Source organism: Numida meleagris, chromosome 3 (assembly GCF_002078875.1).
Source record: "Numida meleagris isolate 19003 breed g44 Domestic line chromosome 3, NumMel1.0, whole genome shotgun sequence".
Lineage (NCBI taxonomy): Eukaryota > Metazoa > Chordata > Aves > Galliformes > Numididae > Numida > Numida meleagris.
In genome coordinates, this window is record NC_034411.1 from 75,757,988 (window position 1) to 75,775,360 (window position 17,373).

The 17,373-nt window shown below is 43.4% G+C and overlaps 2 protein-coding genes across 6 annotated transcripts in view; both read left to right on the forward strand.

Annotated features, from left to right (window-relative positions):
* Positions 1-5,907, forward strand: part of UBE2J1 (ubiquitin conjugating enzyme E2 J1) — a 37,305-nt gene extending 31,398 nt beyond the window's left edge. For all 4 annotated transcript variants that reach the window (XM_021390169.1, XM_021390168.1, XM_021390171.1 and 1 more), the window contains one exon: positions 4,256-5,907. In XM_021390169.1, the coding sequence (XP_021245844.1) occupies positions 4,256-4,525 (270 nt within the window). In that variant the 3' untranslated portion in view covers positions 4,526-5,907. The remainder of the gene's footprint in view (positions 1-4,255) is intronic.
* Positions 6,516-17,373, forward strand: part of GABRR2 (gamma-aminobutyric acid type A receptor rho2 subunit) — a 32,505-nt gene continuing 21,647 nt past the window's right edge. For both annotated transcript variants that reach the window (XM_021392634.1, XM_021392633.1), the window contains exon 1: positions 6,516-7,820. In XM_021392634.1, the coding sequence (XP_021248309.1) occupies positions 7,636-7,820 (185 nt within the window). In that variant the 5' untranslated portion in view covers positions 6,516-7,635. The remainder of the gene's footprint in view (positions 7,821-17,373) is intronic.

A 17,373-nucleotide genomic window follows, 5' to 3' on the forward strand; every position in this document is an offset into this window, starting at 1 on the left:
CAATTGTGTTCTTAGCCAAAGGCAAGAAATGTTGCAGTGGTAATTTGTAGCTTTTAAATATTAAGAGTATCTTCATGCTTTTATAATTTCTTACATAAATTGACTAAAATATTCTTACATTTGAAGTAAATTGTGTGACATTTACATCTTAGTACTGCGAGGCATAGGTCTTACATAATAGTTTCAGAAGTGACCAAGGCCTGGTAGTGGGCCAAGGCAGCCGCTGTTACGACTGTGGCAAATGCAATCTAAAGTCACTGATAAATTGCAGACAAATCCCAGCTAAGCTGTGTTTTTTAGAGAGGATGAGGCTGCAGATTGGTTAAAAAAACTAAAACACGTCAAAGAACGTCAGACCATCTGTTGCATGTTTGCAACATATTTTCAAGCTATGTAGAAATATAAACATGCTAATAGCATATGTTTTTTCCACAAGAAGGATTTTTCCAGACTGTTCAGAATTTAATAAACCATTTTGATTTATTCCTTTCAATACAAATCTTGGCTAATATAGTAGAACTAGCCAAAATACCAAGGCACTGGTAGCATTTTCTTGAGGGGAATGGGGGGGGAAGGAAACTTCAGAGATTTTTTTTTTTATTACTCCTGTTTCTGAGAACTCAATCAGTTATGCTGTCTTAATTATCATTTACTAACTTAATTTAAAGCAGAACAGTCCCAAGTGGAATGAATGTTTTAAATATAATAAGAATGTATTTTAAAAATGTTTATATGTCATAGACAGTAAACAAAGAAAAAGTGAATTCACGTTGTAAGGGATCAGAACATCACCGTCTAATGTGTTAATTTGATTTTGAAGAAATAGTTGCATTTGTGAGCTGCTAGTTCTTGGACATTTTGGAATTTTCGGGAGCCATTTTCCATGTTAAAACTAATAGAAGTCTTCTCAAAGTATGCAGGGGCTGGAGAGACCACCTCCTATAGCAGTGGTCGCCTAAATGTCGGAACCTGTGCTCTCATTGTAGTCTGGGGGACTTGTTATCAGAGGCTGAAGAGCCATGCAGAGACTGGTAGGGCACATTGGCCTTCTGTCCTGCTGGTTCTTCTGGCTAGTCCTATGGGCTGTTAGGGGAGTCTGAAGTTCTACCACACCTCTGTCCACCTACATTTAGTGTATAAACATGGATTGATGTTCCACTTTGGTGCGTACAGTTAATGAATAAAATTGATATTGATAAGAATATAAAGTGACAGGCTAAAAACTGGCTATAGTATTTTCTTGTAACTTGGGAGGATATTAAGCCTCACTTGTTATTAAGCAGTATACTGTGGTAATGTCTAGTACTAAAATAGTGGCTGGATGAAGAGCTAAAGTGACGAAATAGCGTAACTGAAGTCAATTACTATTCAACTACTGTTGAACTACTGAAGCTATGCACTGATACGTGAGATTTATAGACGCATTTACCATTCAGTACATGTGATTAAAATAGATTGTTAAACACTATTTCATTTTTCACAATTGAACAGTATTTTACAATTCTATCAGGACAGTGTGAGAAGCTGAAAAACTGAAAAAACATCATTGGCTCTGTACAGCGCTGCTCAGCGACAACTAAAACATCAGTGTGTTATCAGCATTGTTTTTCTCCTGTGGCCAAAGGATAGCATTGCACCAGACACTATGGGGGGAAAAAAGTCAACTGTCTCAGCTGAAACCAATTAATCTAGCCTTATTTATCCAGCCCAAATGTCCTTGGAGCAGTCTTCTGCCAGTCTTAACAATTTCAGAAGCTTCAGAAACAATGACAAAAAAGTGATCATAAAGATCAGACACTAAAGGTGGCTGTAACATAGGTCTTATTAAATATGTGGTTTTAGCCTACTAAACCCTCATCCCCAACATTTCTAGTATGGCTTGTTAGAAAAAAATGACATAGAAGCAGATAGAAAAATCTATACTGTGAAGAATTGTGCTAAAAACTCTAAAAATCTTGATCTTTTTGCTGAAGAACTGAAGAACTTGCCATAAATGAAGACAAGATGATTATGGTCTTTGATTTATAAATGTAGCTCATCTACCACTTACAAGATTCTTAATTATTAAGTTTTCAAACAAAAAGTTGTTTGTAGTTGCCTGGTAGTTGTCAGTGAGGTTTGTCTTAAATTACACCTCACTTTGTGTCATTGTATGGCACATGGTCTCATTAAAATCTATTTGGTTTTGAATACAAAGTATGTGGTCTTAAGAAGAAACCCAACTATGTGATGGCCAATGCTAGTTACTTTTGTTACTAAGCATCTAGAAATATCCCTCATTCCTCATGTGTTTGATTTTTTTTTTTCTTTAAAAAGCAGCTTTTTAGGAAGAGTAACCCTTTGACCTCTGCTGAATCAACAGTTCTCGCTTCCTGAATTCATTTCTTTCCCTCTTCCCATCTGAGAGATGAGAGTATTAGATGAATTTGTCAACTTCACTTTTCAAAGGCTTAGCTTCCCCAAGTCTTGATTTTCTTTGGCATGAGGCCACCTGCCTTATTAGGAGTCAAGGATCGGAGTAAATCTCTGATTTGGGAATTTTCTTTTGGGTTCAGCACAAAGCTCAGTGATGTTTCTGCCATGCAATGGAAACCTTCATAGCTGCTGCTCTGGGTCTTACTGGGATGGAGTTAACTGTCCATAGCAGCTCATACAGTGCTGCGCTCTGCACTTGCAGCTAGGACAGCTTTGATATGGCACCCACCTTCTGGCTGCTGCTAAGTAGTGCTGGCTCAGCATCAAGACTGGCTCTTCAAGCCCCCACACAGCCACTGGGCTGGGGTCTGCAAGAGCTGGGAAGGGGACAGGGCCAGGACAGCTGACCTAAACTGACCAAGGAATGTTCTGTGCCGTGTGAGGCTGTGCTCAGCAATAAAACTTGGGGAAGTGGAAACAGCGGAGTGGGGGGCGCTCATCATGAAAGTGTTTGTCTCCTCAACGACTGCTATGTACGTTGAGGTCCTGCTTCCCAAGACATGGTTGAAAGTAGCTTACTGATGGTAACTGGAAGATAAGCATCTTTCCCTCTTGCTTCTGTGTGATCTTTATTTTCTTTTCTTTGAATTAGACTACTCCTTATTTCAACCTACAGCATTTGGTTTTTTGTTTTTTTTTTTTTTAAATCATATTTTCTCCTCTCTTTCTGAAAAGGAAAGAGGATGAGAGCAGTGTGGTGGAGCTGAACTGCCTATCCAGTGTTAAACCACCAAGCTGCTTGTGATACTCTTGGTTGTCTCTGCTGATAAAAGCCCCAGGTGGAAATACATCTATTTTAAAATATTTTTCTTCGGAGCATCCCAGGCTGCTTGCTTACTTGGGCAAGAAACCTCCTTAAAAAGGCAAGCTGTCAAATGTGCCAAGTAGTTGCACTGGACTGAAAACATCTGTTTCGGACCTACCTTTTTGTTTTAACACTTAAACGTTTTGACAAGGCTCAATTTTAAATTCCAACATCTCTGTCGCTGTTCTTCATAATGTAACACTGCAAGTTTGATCCTTTCAACACTAGAAACAGGACTGGGACAATGGAATGTCAGATCCCTTGGCCTACAAAGTGAGAAATGGATCAGGTTTAGGATGACGCTCTCCCGAGGGGAGCAGCAGCTGCCATAGCTTGTTTTTCACTGGACGTAGTGGCAGCCCAACCTGTGACCAGCAGAGGGCAATAGTTGTGTGCGTGCGTGGGTGCAGTACTGGGAACTCGTGCAGGAATCAGCCGGGCATTTGGCTTCCAGGGATTTTGGTTTGTCTTTTGCCTTCCCAGTGATGTTTATGATGATGAGAGCAGAATTTTGGACCTGACTGACTACAGAAAGCCGTGCAGCAGTGCTAAATCACAGCCCTTTGCACTTTTCTCCTTTTCTTGCTGTCCCCAACTTGTTTCCCCACCAGTACAGGTGACATAAAGATCCTAAGACTTAACTGTCTGAATGATTACTAAAGATTTCTTGAACAGCAGGGAGTTGAGCGAATCACAGACAAAGGTATTTGAAGTATCTCGATTTGAAACTAATCTAGATCTCAACTATCACTTGGCAGACTTTCTTCAGGCACTTCGTGTGCTTAGAACTGCTTGAAATAGATTTCTCAAGGTGGTGTAAGGACAAATTGGGTGTATATAATAATCTAATAAGTACCAGTGACATTTTTATCAGCATTACGAATTATCTGAAGGGGCATTTTGGTTTTAAAGATCGTCTTTGTTACTAACTTTGCGTACTACCTTGCCTGACAGCTGTTCATGTTTCCCTTTCAGTCCGAAGCTCAGGCCAGCAGCACAGCACCTAGTCCGGAGCGTGCTCCATCTGTGCCCACAAACACATCCCTGAGTCCCCGGCAGCGTCGTGCCCAGCAGCACAGCCAGAGATGGGCTCCGGCTTCAACTGACTTTAATCGGGTGCAGCAGCCCAGGGCCAACCCCAACCACACTGGGTCCACGGTTCTGATCGTCCTTCTGACTTTTGCGCTAGCGGCTCTTATATTTCGGAGAATATACTTGGCTAATGAGTATATATTTGAGTTATAAGGTTGTTTCTGTTGTAAGTGCGGTGATTTGGATGCTCCAGTGAACGTTCTGTATTGCGTTTGACATGAGAAGTGTTTACAAAGGTTACTTTTGTATTTACGCTTAAGTCCTTACGAATGTTAATGTAGCTGCAAATACATTACTTGTAAGAGAAGCCAAGCTGGACGTCTGACTACAAGAAGTGTTAACTCAGTGCCCAACAGATTGTTGGAGAGAGTGTGGTGAAGTAGTGAGACTAAGGCATGCGCAAGGGGAGTGGTACAGTAATTTATTAATTAGAAAAAGACAGTTTTTAAAAGTGGCTGATTCACTTTTTTTTTTTTAATGGAATGTAAATGCAGTTAACAACCCCATCTGAGTTAGCATAAGATCTAGCTTTGGAGACAGAATTATAAAATGAATCAGTACGATGTGTTGGGGCCCAGTGAGCTGTTAATTTAGAAGGGATACGGCTTTGTAACAGCTTTTATTTACTGTGATGCATTTCTAGAGAGGAGAACGCATACGCATCGGTTGAGATTCTGCTTTGTGTGTGTGAATGGGGGAAAGGAGTGGGGCAGGAAAGAAGGGGCCAGAAAACTGTTTGCATTATTTTGATTTTTATTTGTTTGGAGGTAAGATTGGATGATCTTCTGCAAGATTTGAATGTCCTCTTCTAATACTCTCCACTGTATATCTTGCTTTTTTTTAAAATTTGAAGGTTATGTAAAACATGTCTATTCTTGCAATAGTTATAAATATGTAATATAATTATTTACCCAGAGTTACTGTCTTTTAATTATACCAGAAGTATACATAGTGCGTTAAGCCAAATGTTTCACTTGTGGTTTTATTTCCTAAAGAAAACTTAACTGTTATTATACTTAAGCTCTCATATACTTGAACGTGGTTAAGAGAACTATTTATTAAAACTTGGTAGTAACAAACTGTTTCAAGCCAGTCTGCGGTTACGTTTTAAGTATCTCAGAGCTTTTTATTTGTTTTGTTTCCGTGGTTTGTAACCTGAAATCAATATTGGACCCAGAGACTTTCTGTATTATTATTTTATTAAAAATAAATAACTGGTAAGATCCTCACGAATGCTGTGAAGTTGTTAAGATTTGAGAGGTTTTGTCTGGGGATTCTTCTTAAGCGTTGCAGTGAAGTAGAAGAAGGCAATTGGTGGCGTAGTTTTCCACCTGTATTATTGTAACTAATCTTTACTTTGTAGTTGTCAAATAGCACTGACTTCAGCTAGGTTTTCATCCCGCTTCTAGGCAAGTACTTATTAAGCTACCTACAGCTCTCCTAAATTTTGTTAAGTGCAGTATGTGGTAGTGGTTTGGAACATCAATGTAACTATAACAACCTCTAAAAAAAAATAAAGCCCGTTATATGTCTAAGGGGGCTATTGACATCTGATTTTTTTTTTTTTTATACAGCAGAACAAATCTTTTTATAGCATTGTGGATGGTCTTGCTTGCGGAACAGAGATGGAAAAAAATTACCCGCTTTATTAAACAGAACACATTCCACTGCAGAACAGCTTAGTGTCCTCTATGAAGTGTTTTTCCTCTTGGTATATTATATTTACTGCACCTCGAGTACTGTGTCCAGTTTTGGGCCCCTCACTGCAAGAAAGACATTGAGGCCCTGGAGCGTGTTCAGAGGAGGGCGACAAAGCTGGTGAGGGGTCTGGAGCACAGGCCTTATGAGGAGCAGCTGAGGGAGCTGGGATTGTTCAATCTGGAGAAGAGGAGGCTCAGGGGAGACCTTATTGCTCTCTATAACTACCTGAAGGGAGGTTGTAGTGAGCTGGGGGTCGGCCTCTTCTCTCTTGTAACTGCTAGGGGAGGTTTTGGCTGGACATTAGGAAATACTACTTTTCTGAAAGAGTGGTCAGGCACTGGAATGGGCTGCCCAGGGAGGTGGTTGAGTCACTGTCCCTGGAGGTGTTCAAGAAACATTTAGATATAGTGTTGAGAGACATGGTTTAGTGGGGTTATTGGTGGTAGGTGGATGGTTGGACTGGATGATCTTGTGAGTCTTTTCCAACCTAGCTAATTCTATGATTCTATGATTTTGTTAGTAATGTTAACAATAACTTGCAGGTCCCGGAGTCTCTAAAAATAAAAGTGCTCTTTCTGGTTGAGACAGCCTTTGGATACCTGCTCTGTATTGCAGACCACACTCAAAGGAGAGCTGTGCGAGAAGTCAGACCCAGGGGACTGTGGTGCTGATTTCTGGCCTTCCTGCTCCTCTGGAAGCTTTGCTCTGAGTGTACGCGTCTGTTTCCAGAGCCGTGCTGCAGTGCCAAGCTCACTTGCTGTGCCTGATGTGGCTGCACAGCACACTTCTCTGCTGGGGCTGCCAGGTGCTCCGCGGAGGGGCTGCCTGCCATTGCCCTTTGGAGGTGCTACTAGGAGAAGGCTTAGAATGGTTCTGAAAACAGCCTCCTGGCTGTGGTGTGTGAAAGAGCTGCTTTGTAGCTGTTCAGCTTTGTTTCAAATTTAGTTTTTAAAAAGTGCAAATGTACGTTTAGGAAAATAAACGTGAATGTTTATTCACTGGCACATAAATCACCTGGCTGATTTGTGTGCTGAGTCTGCTGCACGTACAGATTCTTGAGGGGGGTAGCTGTGTTTTAATTTTTCTTTGAAATTTAACAGTAAATAAGACAGTTTTCCATGGAAATAGCTTATCTTTTCCACAGCACGAAGAGCCAGATCCTGGGGGGTAAAAAACCATCGGCCATTGAAATATGTGCAGTATTGTGAGATGTCCTTAGCAGAATGTGGTGGCAGGGGCAGTGCCCGGTTGGGAAAGACACCTTGTGAGTCAACAGAAAGTCCTGGAGGCTGATGAGAAGGGACAGCCCAGTTTTACACAGCCTGGCAGGAGGACAGTGCTGCCCTGAGATTAGGGGATTGAGCAAAAAGCCGGCGTGCCGAACTGCCGTTTTTATATAATGGCTTTAGCAAACATCCTCTAGGACCCAGCGGAAATGCTCGGGGAGGCAAACTTGGGGATTAATGGCCAATCATCGAGCGTGGTGAGGGAACGGCTCCCGGGGAGAAGCCTCTGAGTGCCCGTGTGGAACGGGGCTGCGGCGCTGGTGTCGGGGCGCTTCGATGCTCAGAGCTGGGGGCAGCTGTGCCACGGGGGGGTACGGCCGCGCAGCGTGTTCAGCTGGGCCCGGCAGGATGCCTCACTTTGCAAAACTGCTTCTGTTAATCTTCTGCTTGGTGCTGCTCGTGGAAAGCAGGAGGCACAGGAGGAGGAGGTGGACGAGCCAGCTGGAGCTGCAGAAGGCTGGGTAAGGGCGTGTGTGTTCCTTAAAGCCTGTGCTGCCCGTGTGTTCGCGCGTGTTGTGAGAACACCTTCACAAATAACATTTATAAGTAGTCTTTGTGGCTGTGCTCACTTCTCACTGTATACGGGCAGGGTTTGCGGACAGCTTGGCAGCTTCTGCACGCTCCGTGGCAAAGCTGTCCGTAGGTGTGCGCAAGAACAGCCCAACTGCAGGGAGATTTCGGAGACCTTGCGATGAACTGCGCTGTCCAAACCTGTGTGTTCTGCCAGTGTCAGGCAGCAGCGGCATTCCAGCAGTGGGCTGTGTGCTGCCTGCTGTTGTGCCCCCCGCCTCTTCATGGTGGTGTCTTAACAACCAGAAGGGTTGGTTTGCCTGCATGGCATCGGTGACACCTAGTTACCCAGCAATGGTGAAATCAGAAATGTGTTTTGAAGAGTGGTGTGGGAACGTTTTAAAAATACCTTAATGTCAAGCAAATGCACGCAAAGGGGTTAAAGGTCTTGGTAAACTTTATTAGATTTGCTGTTACTGAGATTTGAGCAGAGGTTTACATTAGAAAAGATAATCTTCCAAACCTGCTGCGCAGCCCGAGGGATGTTATCCTTTTTGTAGTTATGTCATCCAGGGGCAATTATATCTGACAAGATTGTTCTTTGTTCTGAGGGCTCAAAGACAAAACGGGGTTAATCCGTCCTATTAAATGGCTTCTCTTGGGCTGTTAAATCCTTATTGTTTGCTTTTCTTGTTTAATTTTTGGTACAATGCTGAAGTTGTCGTTTTGGAGGGTGTTGTTACATGCGTGGTTTAGCCAGACGCGTTGTGATACAACTGAAAGCAGAGAGTCCCTGATGCGTTCGTAGTTGTATACCGCTTCCTGAACAATACGGTGTTCTGTGCTTTTAGTGACATATAATATTGACTATTTGGAAACATCAAATGTTTCCAAATGTTTTAAAGATGGATAATTGAGCGACTGAGGGAACTGGGACTGTTTAGTCTGGGGAAGAGGAGGCTGAGGGGAGACCTTATTGCTCTTCAAATACCTGAAAGGTGATTGCAGTGAGAGCGGGGCTGGTCTCTTCTCCAGGAAGAATTTCTTGAGGAAATGGCCTCAAGATGCGCCAGGGGAGGTTTAGGTTGGATATCGGGAAAAACTTCTTTATAGAAAGGGTTGTTAAGCACTGGAACAGGCTCCCCAGGGAGGTGGTTGAGTCGCCATCCCTGACTGTTTAAAAACTGTTTGGATGTGGTGCTCGGGGACATGATTTAGTGGTGGGTTGTTAGAGCAGTATGGTTAGGTTGCAGTTGGACTTGATGATCTTGAAGGTCTTTTCCAACCTGAGCAATGCTATGATTCTATGATTAATTCTGCAGTATTCCAAGAAAAAAAAATAGTAGACAGAGCAATGTTGTTGTACCCTAAATGTCAAGCTATATAGAAAAAAATGCACTTGTCTCTAAACCAGCAAAGAACCATGCTACTTTTTCAACTGAGTAAGAGAAATGAGACCAGCATCTTTTCAGTAACTGCATCGTGTCTTCTGCTCATCGTTTCTCAGTAATATAGCTGATTTATTTTACAGTGAAGGACTTAGCCAAATGTGATTCCCACATTTGGGAACCTACATTTGAAGTTCGAGATTCTGTGCTTCTTAAGTTGACACGTCAACCTGGTCCGCAGCTCTTGGATTAATATCAAGAAGCTTGGTTGGGTTGTGCCTATGCAGAACTCCTCTTTGTTACATGAACACTTTGCAGAGGTTCTACCAAGGGTGCCAGATCTGCTCCGGGCTCTGGGACAGTGTCTGATGAGCGCTCCCAGAGATGAGCGTATGCTTTCATGGGGAAGGTACATGCTATAGCAAGGCTACGGCTGTGAAGCCTGGAACCCGACTTAAGAACTGCCAGTTTAAGTGTTGCACTTACTGTAAAGCACAGGAAGTAATTAAATGCTGCAAAGCATTATTTTTTCTATGTGAGTGCTACCTCATTCACCATGTTGAATGGGTAATGCTTAACACAAAGCTGCTCTCCTTTCCCTTACTCCTGCACCCTCACCTGGTGTGTCAGCCAGCAGAAATGTTGTGCTTTCAGAACAGAAGTCCCTCTGAACCAATTTTTGGAAGCCGTGATTTGGCGTATTTCATTTGTGCTGTAATTCTCGGGGCATGCCACACCACCAGCCTTAGGCTGAGACCCAGCAGCAGTACCTCAGGGCACAGCAATACCAAGCTCAGCACACAGACATCTTCTGAGCACTGCTCCTCTGAGCCAAGCTCTACATATCCATGCCAACACAGCTGCTGGGAGGGAGCTGCTGTGCCCCTCAGTGGCTCTGAAAGCTGCATTTTCCAGTTTGAGACCAGTGCCACAGCCGAGCCCTCTGCCCTGCGATCCATTACAGCTCCTACAGATCCTCTGTGCTCTCTGTGGGTCTCTCAGAAATGCGATATTTGGAAGTGGCTCGGACATTAAAAGTCAGCGATAACTGGTTCTTTACGGGTGTGTTGCTCACCTGGTTAGTACTGTGAAATACTCTGTAGTAAGCTTAAAAACACAAACAATGATAGAACAGATTTTTTTCATTATTTACTTCTGTTTAAAAAACATTCTTCATAATATCAAGACAAAATGGAGGATCCTAAACAGCTGATGATAAGGTGTGTTGGGAGTGTGACCACGAAATAACATGTAATCCTAACAGTGATAGTGTATGTTCTGTGAATTTCTCCACTGTTTTCCATTCCAGAGTCTGATCTATTTTTTATCTAAAAATCTGGAAAGGAAAATCACTTTCCTTCCCTTTCCTTTATGCGGATACCACCCCAAAATAGAGGACCTTGAGCTTGCTGGGCAGTTCTCTGCTGTACTTAGGCCCAAGTGGTCTGTGTTAATTAATATCAAAGACACTCATCTAGGTGGGTCACACAGCATTGTGAAGGCAATCATAGAATGGCTTAGGTTGGAAGGGACTTTAAAGATCGCCTAATGGGAGTTTCTTTGCAGAGTTGCTTACAATTTACTCATGTAGGATGAGTTTAATGAAACTGCCTTTGGTGAGGGCTTTGAAAAGAGAAGGGGACAGGTATCCCATTAAGTTCCTGTAAAGGATTCTCTGTCATTTATTTACAATTTCATTTCCAACCACAGTTCCCCAGCAATCTTCATAATTGCATAATATGGATCCTTTCCATATTGCCAAATATACCAAAATTAAATTTTGGTGGCATGAGAAATCACAAGTACCAGCTTATCAGGATTCAGAAAAGAGCTGGGCATCCATATGGATATTCAGAACTTTTCAGAGTAAGATAAACAGCTTATAAAATTGCAAATATCCTTCGTGCATTAAGTAATAAGCCAATTGCTTAAAGTGGAGAGGCTGACAGTAAACGGAAAAGCTGGCCCTACTGTGGCACCAGTGCCTGCAGCCAGGGCTGAAGAGACCTGCACCTCCCTCTGCAGAACGTAGGGCTGGCTTTTGCCACAATGATGTGGCAGCTCATAGGGACAGTACATTGGTTCTTGTTACACAATTTCATACTGGGGTTTGGAAAGGTGTTCTATGGTTTCAGTGAAAATCTTGTAGCACTTCAGTGTACTTTCCGAAAAAGCATGAGCATGGCTTCATTTACTTTGCATAGCAGCTACAGCAATCTAGCACCAGGAAGGGCAGAATGCCTCCTCTTGCTCTAACCCATGCAGCATACAGCTGCTGCAAAGCTCTTCTGAAAGACAAATGGAAAAGAAAGTAGAATTAACATTAATGATTGTCCTAACAATTAACTCACTCCTTGATTAGCATCCCCAATTTGTTCCCCCTAGCCAACAAATATTGGGAATGGAAGAAGGCATGGATAGTGGTTCATAACCAGAAAGGGGTAACCACACTAAGAAAGTCCAACCGAAAACCAGAGTCACAACCAGTACCACTAAAATGGTGAGAGATTTTAGTAATTGGAGACTGTGCTGAAGGGCACTGAGGCACCCATCTGCTGCCTAGCTAACCTCTCTAGAGAAGTTTGCTGTCTGCCAGGGGCCCTCATTCAGGATATCAGGAAGAGGATACCAGATAGGACAAAGCCACAGGACTACACTCCACTCCCAGTCTTTCAAAGTCATACAAGGCTGTGACTAGGTAATTAAAGAATGTCAAAAAAGATTTTACATCACTTGGGAATATGCTGTAGGAATCAAGAGCACAGGTAGTGTTCTCCTCATTCCTCCTGGCTGGAGACTGGGATCTGGGCAGAGTGGCTGTGTGTATGGTGCCATGCTCAGGGTTTTGGCTTCTATGATCTAGGACACACCTTCGACAAATTGGGAAGGTTGACATGGGACGTGCCACAACTGACCAGGAGGGGCAAGAAGATACTAGGCACCAAGCTGGTAGGGGTCATCACCATTTATGATTTAGATTTAATGGGGGAAGATGTACTGCAGAGGAACAGAGAACAGTCAGAGAACTCTGACTCAGTGAACAGGTAATGTGGCCAAAAGCCCAGCTGAAGTGCCTCTACATCAATGCACACAGCATGGGAAATAAGCAGGAGGAGTTGGAAACCGTGGCACAATTGGAAAACTGTGATCTTCTTGCTATCATGGAAACACGGTGGGATGACTCACATAACTGGAATATCATGATTAGGGTTATAAGGTTTTTAGAAGGGATAGGTGAGGTAGGAAGGGTGGGGGAGTTGCCCCACCCTTTAAACTAAAAGATGGTAGATTTAGGTTAGCTGCTAGGAGGAAATTTTTTATTCAGAGGGCTGTGAGGCACAGGCTGCCCAGAGAAGCTGTGGATGTCCCATCTCTGGAGGCGCTCAAGGCCAGGTTGGATGGAGTCCTGGGCAGCATGGTCCAGTGTTTGGCAGCCCTGCCCATGGCACGGGGTTGGAATTAGGCGATCTTTAAGGTCCTTTCCAACCTAAGCCATTCTATGATTGCCTTCACAATGCTGTGTGACCCACCTAGATGAGTGTCTTTGATATTAATTAACACAGACCACTTGGGCCTAAGTACAGCAGAGAACTGCCCAGCAAGCTCNTTTGGATGTGGTGCTCGGGGACATGATTTAGTGGTGGGTTGTTAGAGCAGTATGGTTAGGTTGCAGTTGGACTTGATGATCTTGAAGGTCTTTTCCAACCTGAGCAATGCTATGATTCTATGATTAATTCTGCAGTATTCCAAGAAAAAAAAATAGTAGACAGAGCAATGTTGTTGTACCCTAAATGTCAAGCTATATAGAAAAAAATGCACTTGTCTCTAAACCAGCAAAGAACCATGCTACTTTTTCAACTGAGTAAGAGAAATGAGACCAGCATCTTTTCAGTAACTGCATCGTGTCTTCTGCTCATCGTTTCTCAGTAATATAGCTGATTTATTTTACAGTGAAGGACTTAGCCAAATGTGATTCCCACATTTGGGAACCTACATTTGAAGTTCGAGATTCTGTGCTTCTTAAGTTGACACGTCAACCTGGTCCGCAGCTCTTGGATTAATATCAAGAAGCTTGGTTGGGTTGTGCCTATGCAGAACTCCTCTTTGTTACATGAACACTTTGCAGAGGTTCTACCAAGGGTGCCAGATCTGCTCCGGGCTCTGGGACAGTGTCTGATGAGCGCTCCCAGAGATGAGCGTATGCTTTCATGGGGAAGGTACATGCTATAGCAAGGCTACGGCTGTGAAGCCTGGAACCCGACTTAAGAACTGCCAGTTTAAGTGTTGCACTTACTGTAAAGCACAGGAAGTAATTAAATGCTGCAAAGCATTATTTTTTCTATGTGAGTGCTACCTCATTCACCATGTTGAATGGGTAATGCTTAACACAAAGCTGCTCTCCTTTCCCTTACTCCTGCACCCTCACCTGGTGTGTCAGCCAGCAGAAATGTTGTGCTTTCAGAACAGAAGTCCCTCTGAACCAATTTTTGGAAGCCGTGATTTGGCGTATTTCATTTGTGCTGTAATTCTCGGGGCATGCCACACCACCAGCCTTAGGCTGAGACCCAGCAGCAGTACCTCAGGGCACAGCAATACCAAGCTCAGCACACAGACATCTTCTGAGCACTGCTCCTCTGAGCCAAGCTCTACATATCCATGCCAACACAGCTGCTGGGAGGGAGCTGCTGTGCCCCTCAGTGGCTCTGAAAGCTGCATTTTCCAGTTTGAGACCAGTGCCACAGCCGAGCCCTCTGCCCTGCGATCCATTACAGCTCCTACAGATCCTCTGTGCTCTCTGTGGGTCTCTCAGAAATGCGATATTTGGAAGTGGCTCGGACATTAAAAGTCAGCGATAACTGGTTCTTTACGGGTGTGTTGCTCACCTGGTTAGTACTGTGAAATACTCTGTAGTAAGCTTAAAAACACAAACAATGATAGAACAGATTTTTTTCATTATTTACTTCTGTTTAAAAAACATTCTTCATAATATCAAGACAAAATGGAGGATCCTAAACAGCTGATGATAAGGTGTGTTGGGAGTGTGACCACGAAATAACATGTAATCCTAACAGTGATAGTGTATGTTCTGTGAATTTCTCCACTGTTTTCCATTCCAGAGTCTGATCTATTTTTTATCTAAAAATCTGGAAAGGAAAATCACTTTCCTTCCCTTTCCTTTATGCGGATACCACCCCAAAATAGAGGACCTTGAGCTTGCTGGGCAGTTCTCTGCTGTACTTAGGCCCAAGTGGTCTGTGTTAATTAATATCAAAGACACTCATCTAGGTGGGTCACACAGCATTGTGAAGGCAATCATAGAATGGCTTAGGTTGGAAAGGACCTTAAAGATCGCCTAATTCCAACCCCGTGCCATGGGCAGGGCTGCCAAACACTGGACCATGCTGCCCAGGACTCCATCCAACCTGGCCTTGAGCGCCTCCAGAGATGGGACATCCACAGCTTCTCTGGGCAGCCTGTGCCTCACAGCCCTCTGAATAAAAAATTTCCTCCTAGCAGCTAACCTAAATCTACCATCTTTTAGTTTAAAGGGTGGGGCAACTCCCCCACCCTTCCTACCTCACCTATCCCTTCTAAAAACCTTATAACCCTAATCATGATATTCCAGTTATGTGAGTCATCCCACCGTGTTTCCATGATAGCAAGAAGATCACAGTTTTCCAATTGTGCCACGGTTTCCAACTCCTCCTGCTTATTTCCCATGCTGTGTGCATTGATGTAGAGGCACTTCAGCTGGGCTTTTGGCCACATTACCTGTTCACTGAGTCAGAGTTCTCTGACTGTTCTCTGTTCCTCTGCAGTACATCTTCCCCCATTAAATCTAAATCATAAATGGTGATGACCCCTACCAGCTTGGTGCCTAGTATCTTCTTGCCCCTCCTGGTCAGTTGTGGCACGTCCCATGTCAACCTTCCCAATTTGTCGAAGGTGTGTCCTAGATCATAGAAGCCAAAACCCTGAGCATGGCACCATACACACAGCCACTCTGCCCAGATCCCAGTCTCCAGCCAGGAGGAATGAGGAGAACACTACCTGTGCTCTTGATTCCTACAGCATATTCCCAAGTGATGTAAAATCTTTTTTGACATTCTTTAATTACCTAGTCACAGCCTTGTATGACTTTGAAAGACTGGGAGTGGAGTGTAGTCCTGTGGCTTTGTCCTATCTGGTATCCTCTTCCTGATATCCTGAATGAGGGCCCCTGGCAGACAGCAAACTTCTCTAGAGAGGTTAGCTAGGCAGCAGATGGGTGCCTCAGTGCCCTTCAGCACAGTCTCCAATTACTAAAATCTCTCACCATTTTAGTGGTACTGGTTGTGACTCTGGTTTTCGGTTGGACTTTCTTAGTGTGGTTACCCCTTTCTGGTTATGAACCACTATCCATGCCTTCTTCCATTCCCAATATTTGTTGGCTAGGGGGAACAAATTGGGGATGCTAATCAAGGAGTGAGTTAATTGTTAGGACAATCATTAATGTTAATTCTACTTTCTTTTCCATTTGTCTTTCAGAAGAGCTTTGCAGCAGCTGTATGCTGCATGGGTTAGAGCAAGAGGAGGCATTCTGCCCTTCCTGGTGCTAGATTGCTGTAGCTGCTATGCAAAGTAAATGAAGCCATGCTCATGCTTTTTCGGAAAGTACACTGAAGTGCTACAAGATTTTCACTGAAACCATAGAACACCTTTCCAAACCCCAGTATGAAATTGTGTAACAAGAACCAATGTACTGTCCCTATGAGCTGCCACATCATTGTGGCAAAAGCCAGCCCTACGTTCTGCAGAGGGAGGTGCAGGTCTCTTCAGCCCTGGCTGCAGGCACTGGTGCCACAGTAGGGCCAGCTTTTCCGTTTACTGTCAGCCTCTCCACTTTAAGCAATTGGCTTATTACTTAATGCACGAAGGATATTTGCAATTTTATAAGCTGTTTATCTTACTCTGAAAAGTTCTGAATATCCATATGGATGCCCAGCTCTTTTCTGAATCCTGATAAGCTGGTACTTGTGATTTCTCATGCCACCAAAATTTAATTTTGGTATATTTGGCAATATGGAAAGGATCCATATTATGCAATTATGAAGATTGCTGGGGAACTGTGGTTGGAAATGAAATTGTAAATAAATGACAGAGAATCCTTTACAGGAACTTAATGGGATACCTGTCCCCTTCTCTTTTCAAAGCCCTCACCAAAGGCAGTTTCATTAAACTCATCCTACATGAGTAAATTGTAAGCAACTCTGCAAAGAAACTCCCATTAGGCGATCTTTAAAGTCCCTTCCAACCTAAGCCATTCTATGATTGCCTTCGCGATGCTGTGTGACCCACCTAGATGAGTGTCTTTGATATTAATTAACACAGACCACTTGGGCCTAAGTACAGCAGAGAACTGCCCAGCAAGCTCGAGGTCCTCTATTTTGGGGTGGTATCCGCATAAAGGAAAGGGAAGGATTTGCTGCAGACAGTGAGAGGCCTCCTACTCCCCAGCCAGGGGATGGCACAGATTACTGCAGGAGAGGTCAGAGGCACCGCCATAACTGGTACCATTGAATGACTGATTTTTGTCAGTGGATTCAACCTTGCAGATCTCTACTACACCTGTAAATTTGGAATCATTACGTACAGCTCTTCCTGCAGGAAGATGATTCAGCGCTGGCTGCTAAAGGCAGCCCGTGGCTCAGGAAGCTTCAAGGAATACTGCATTTTCCTTTAACCCCTGTCCATCCCCTAGCCTGCCTTGGAAGCCCCCTGGCTGCAGAATTGTTCTTAGCAGTTCTTGTGTGCCCTTTACTGTTTGATGGGTTTAAATGAATTATCAAAATTTGGTGCTCTTGTGAGGCTCTGCAGTCAATTTACAAGACAGCATTATAACACAGTTAGGTTTTTTCATACAGCATACAATCCAAAGTTTTATTGAAGTATTTATTGCTGCTTATTGATATCAGTTGATAGTGGCAGCTATCAACGTCCCTTACTTGTCCGCTTCTTTGCTAAATTGAATGCTATGCAAGGAGGAAACTGTTTTCTGATTTGAGATTGATGCACTCATCATGATTCACATTTTAATGACTTTTAAGCACATCCATGGGCTTTTCACAGCCATATT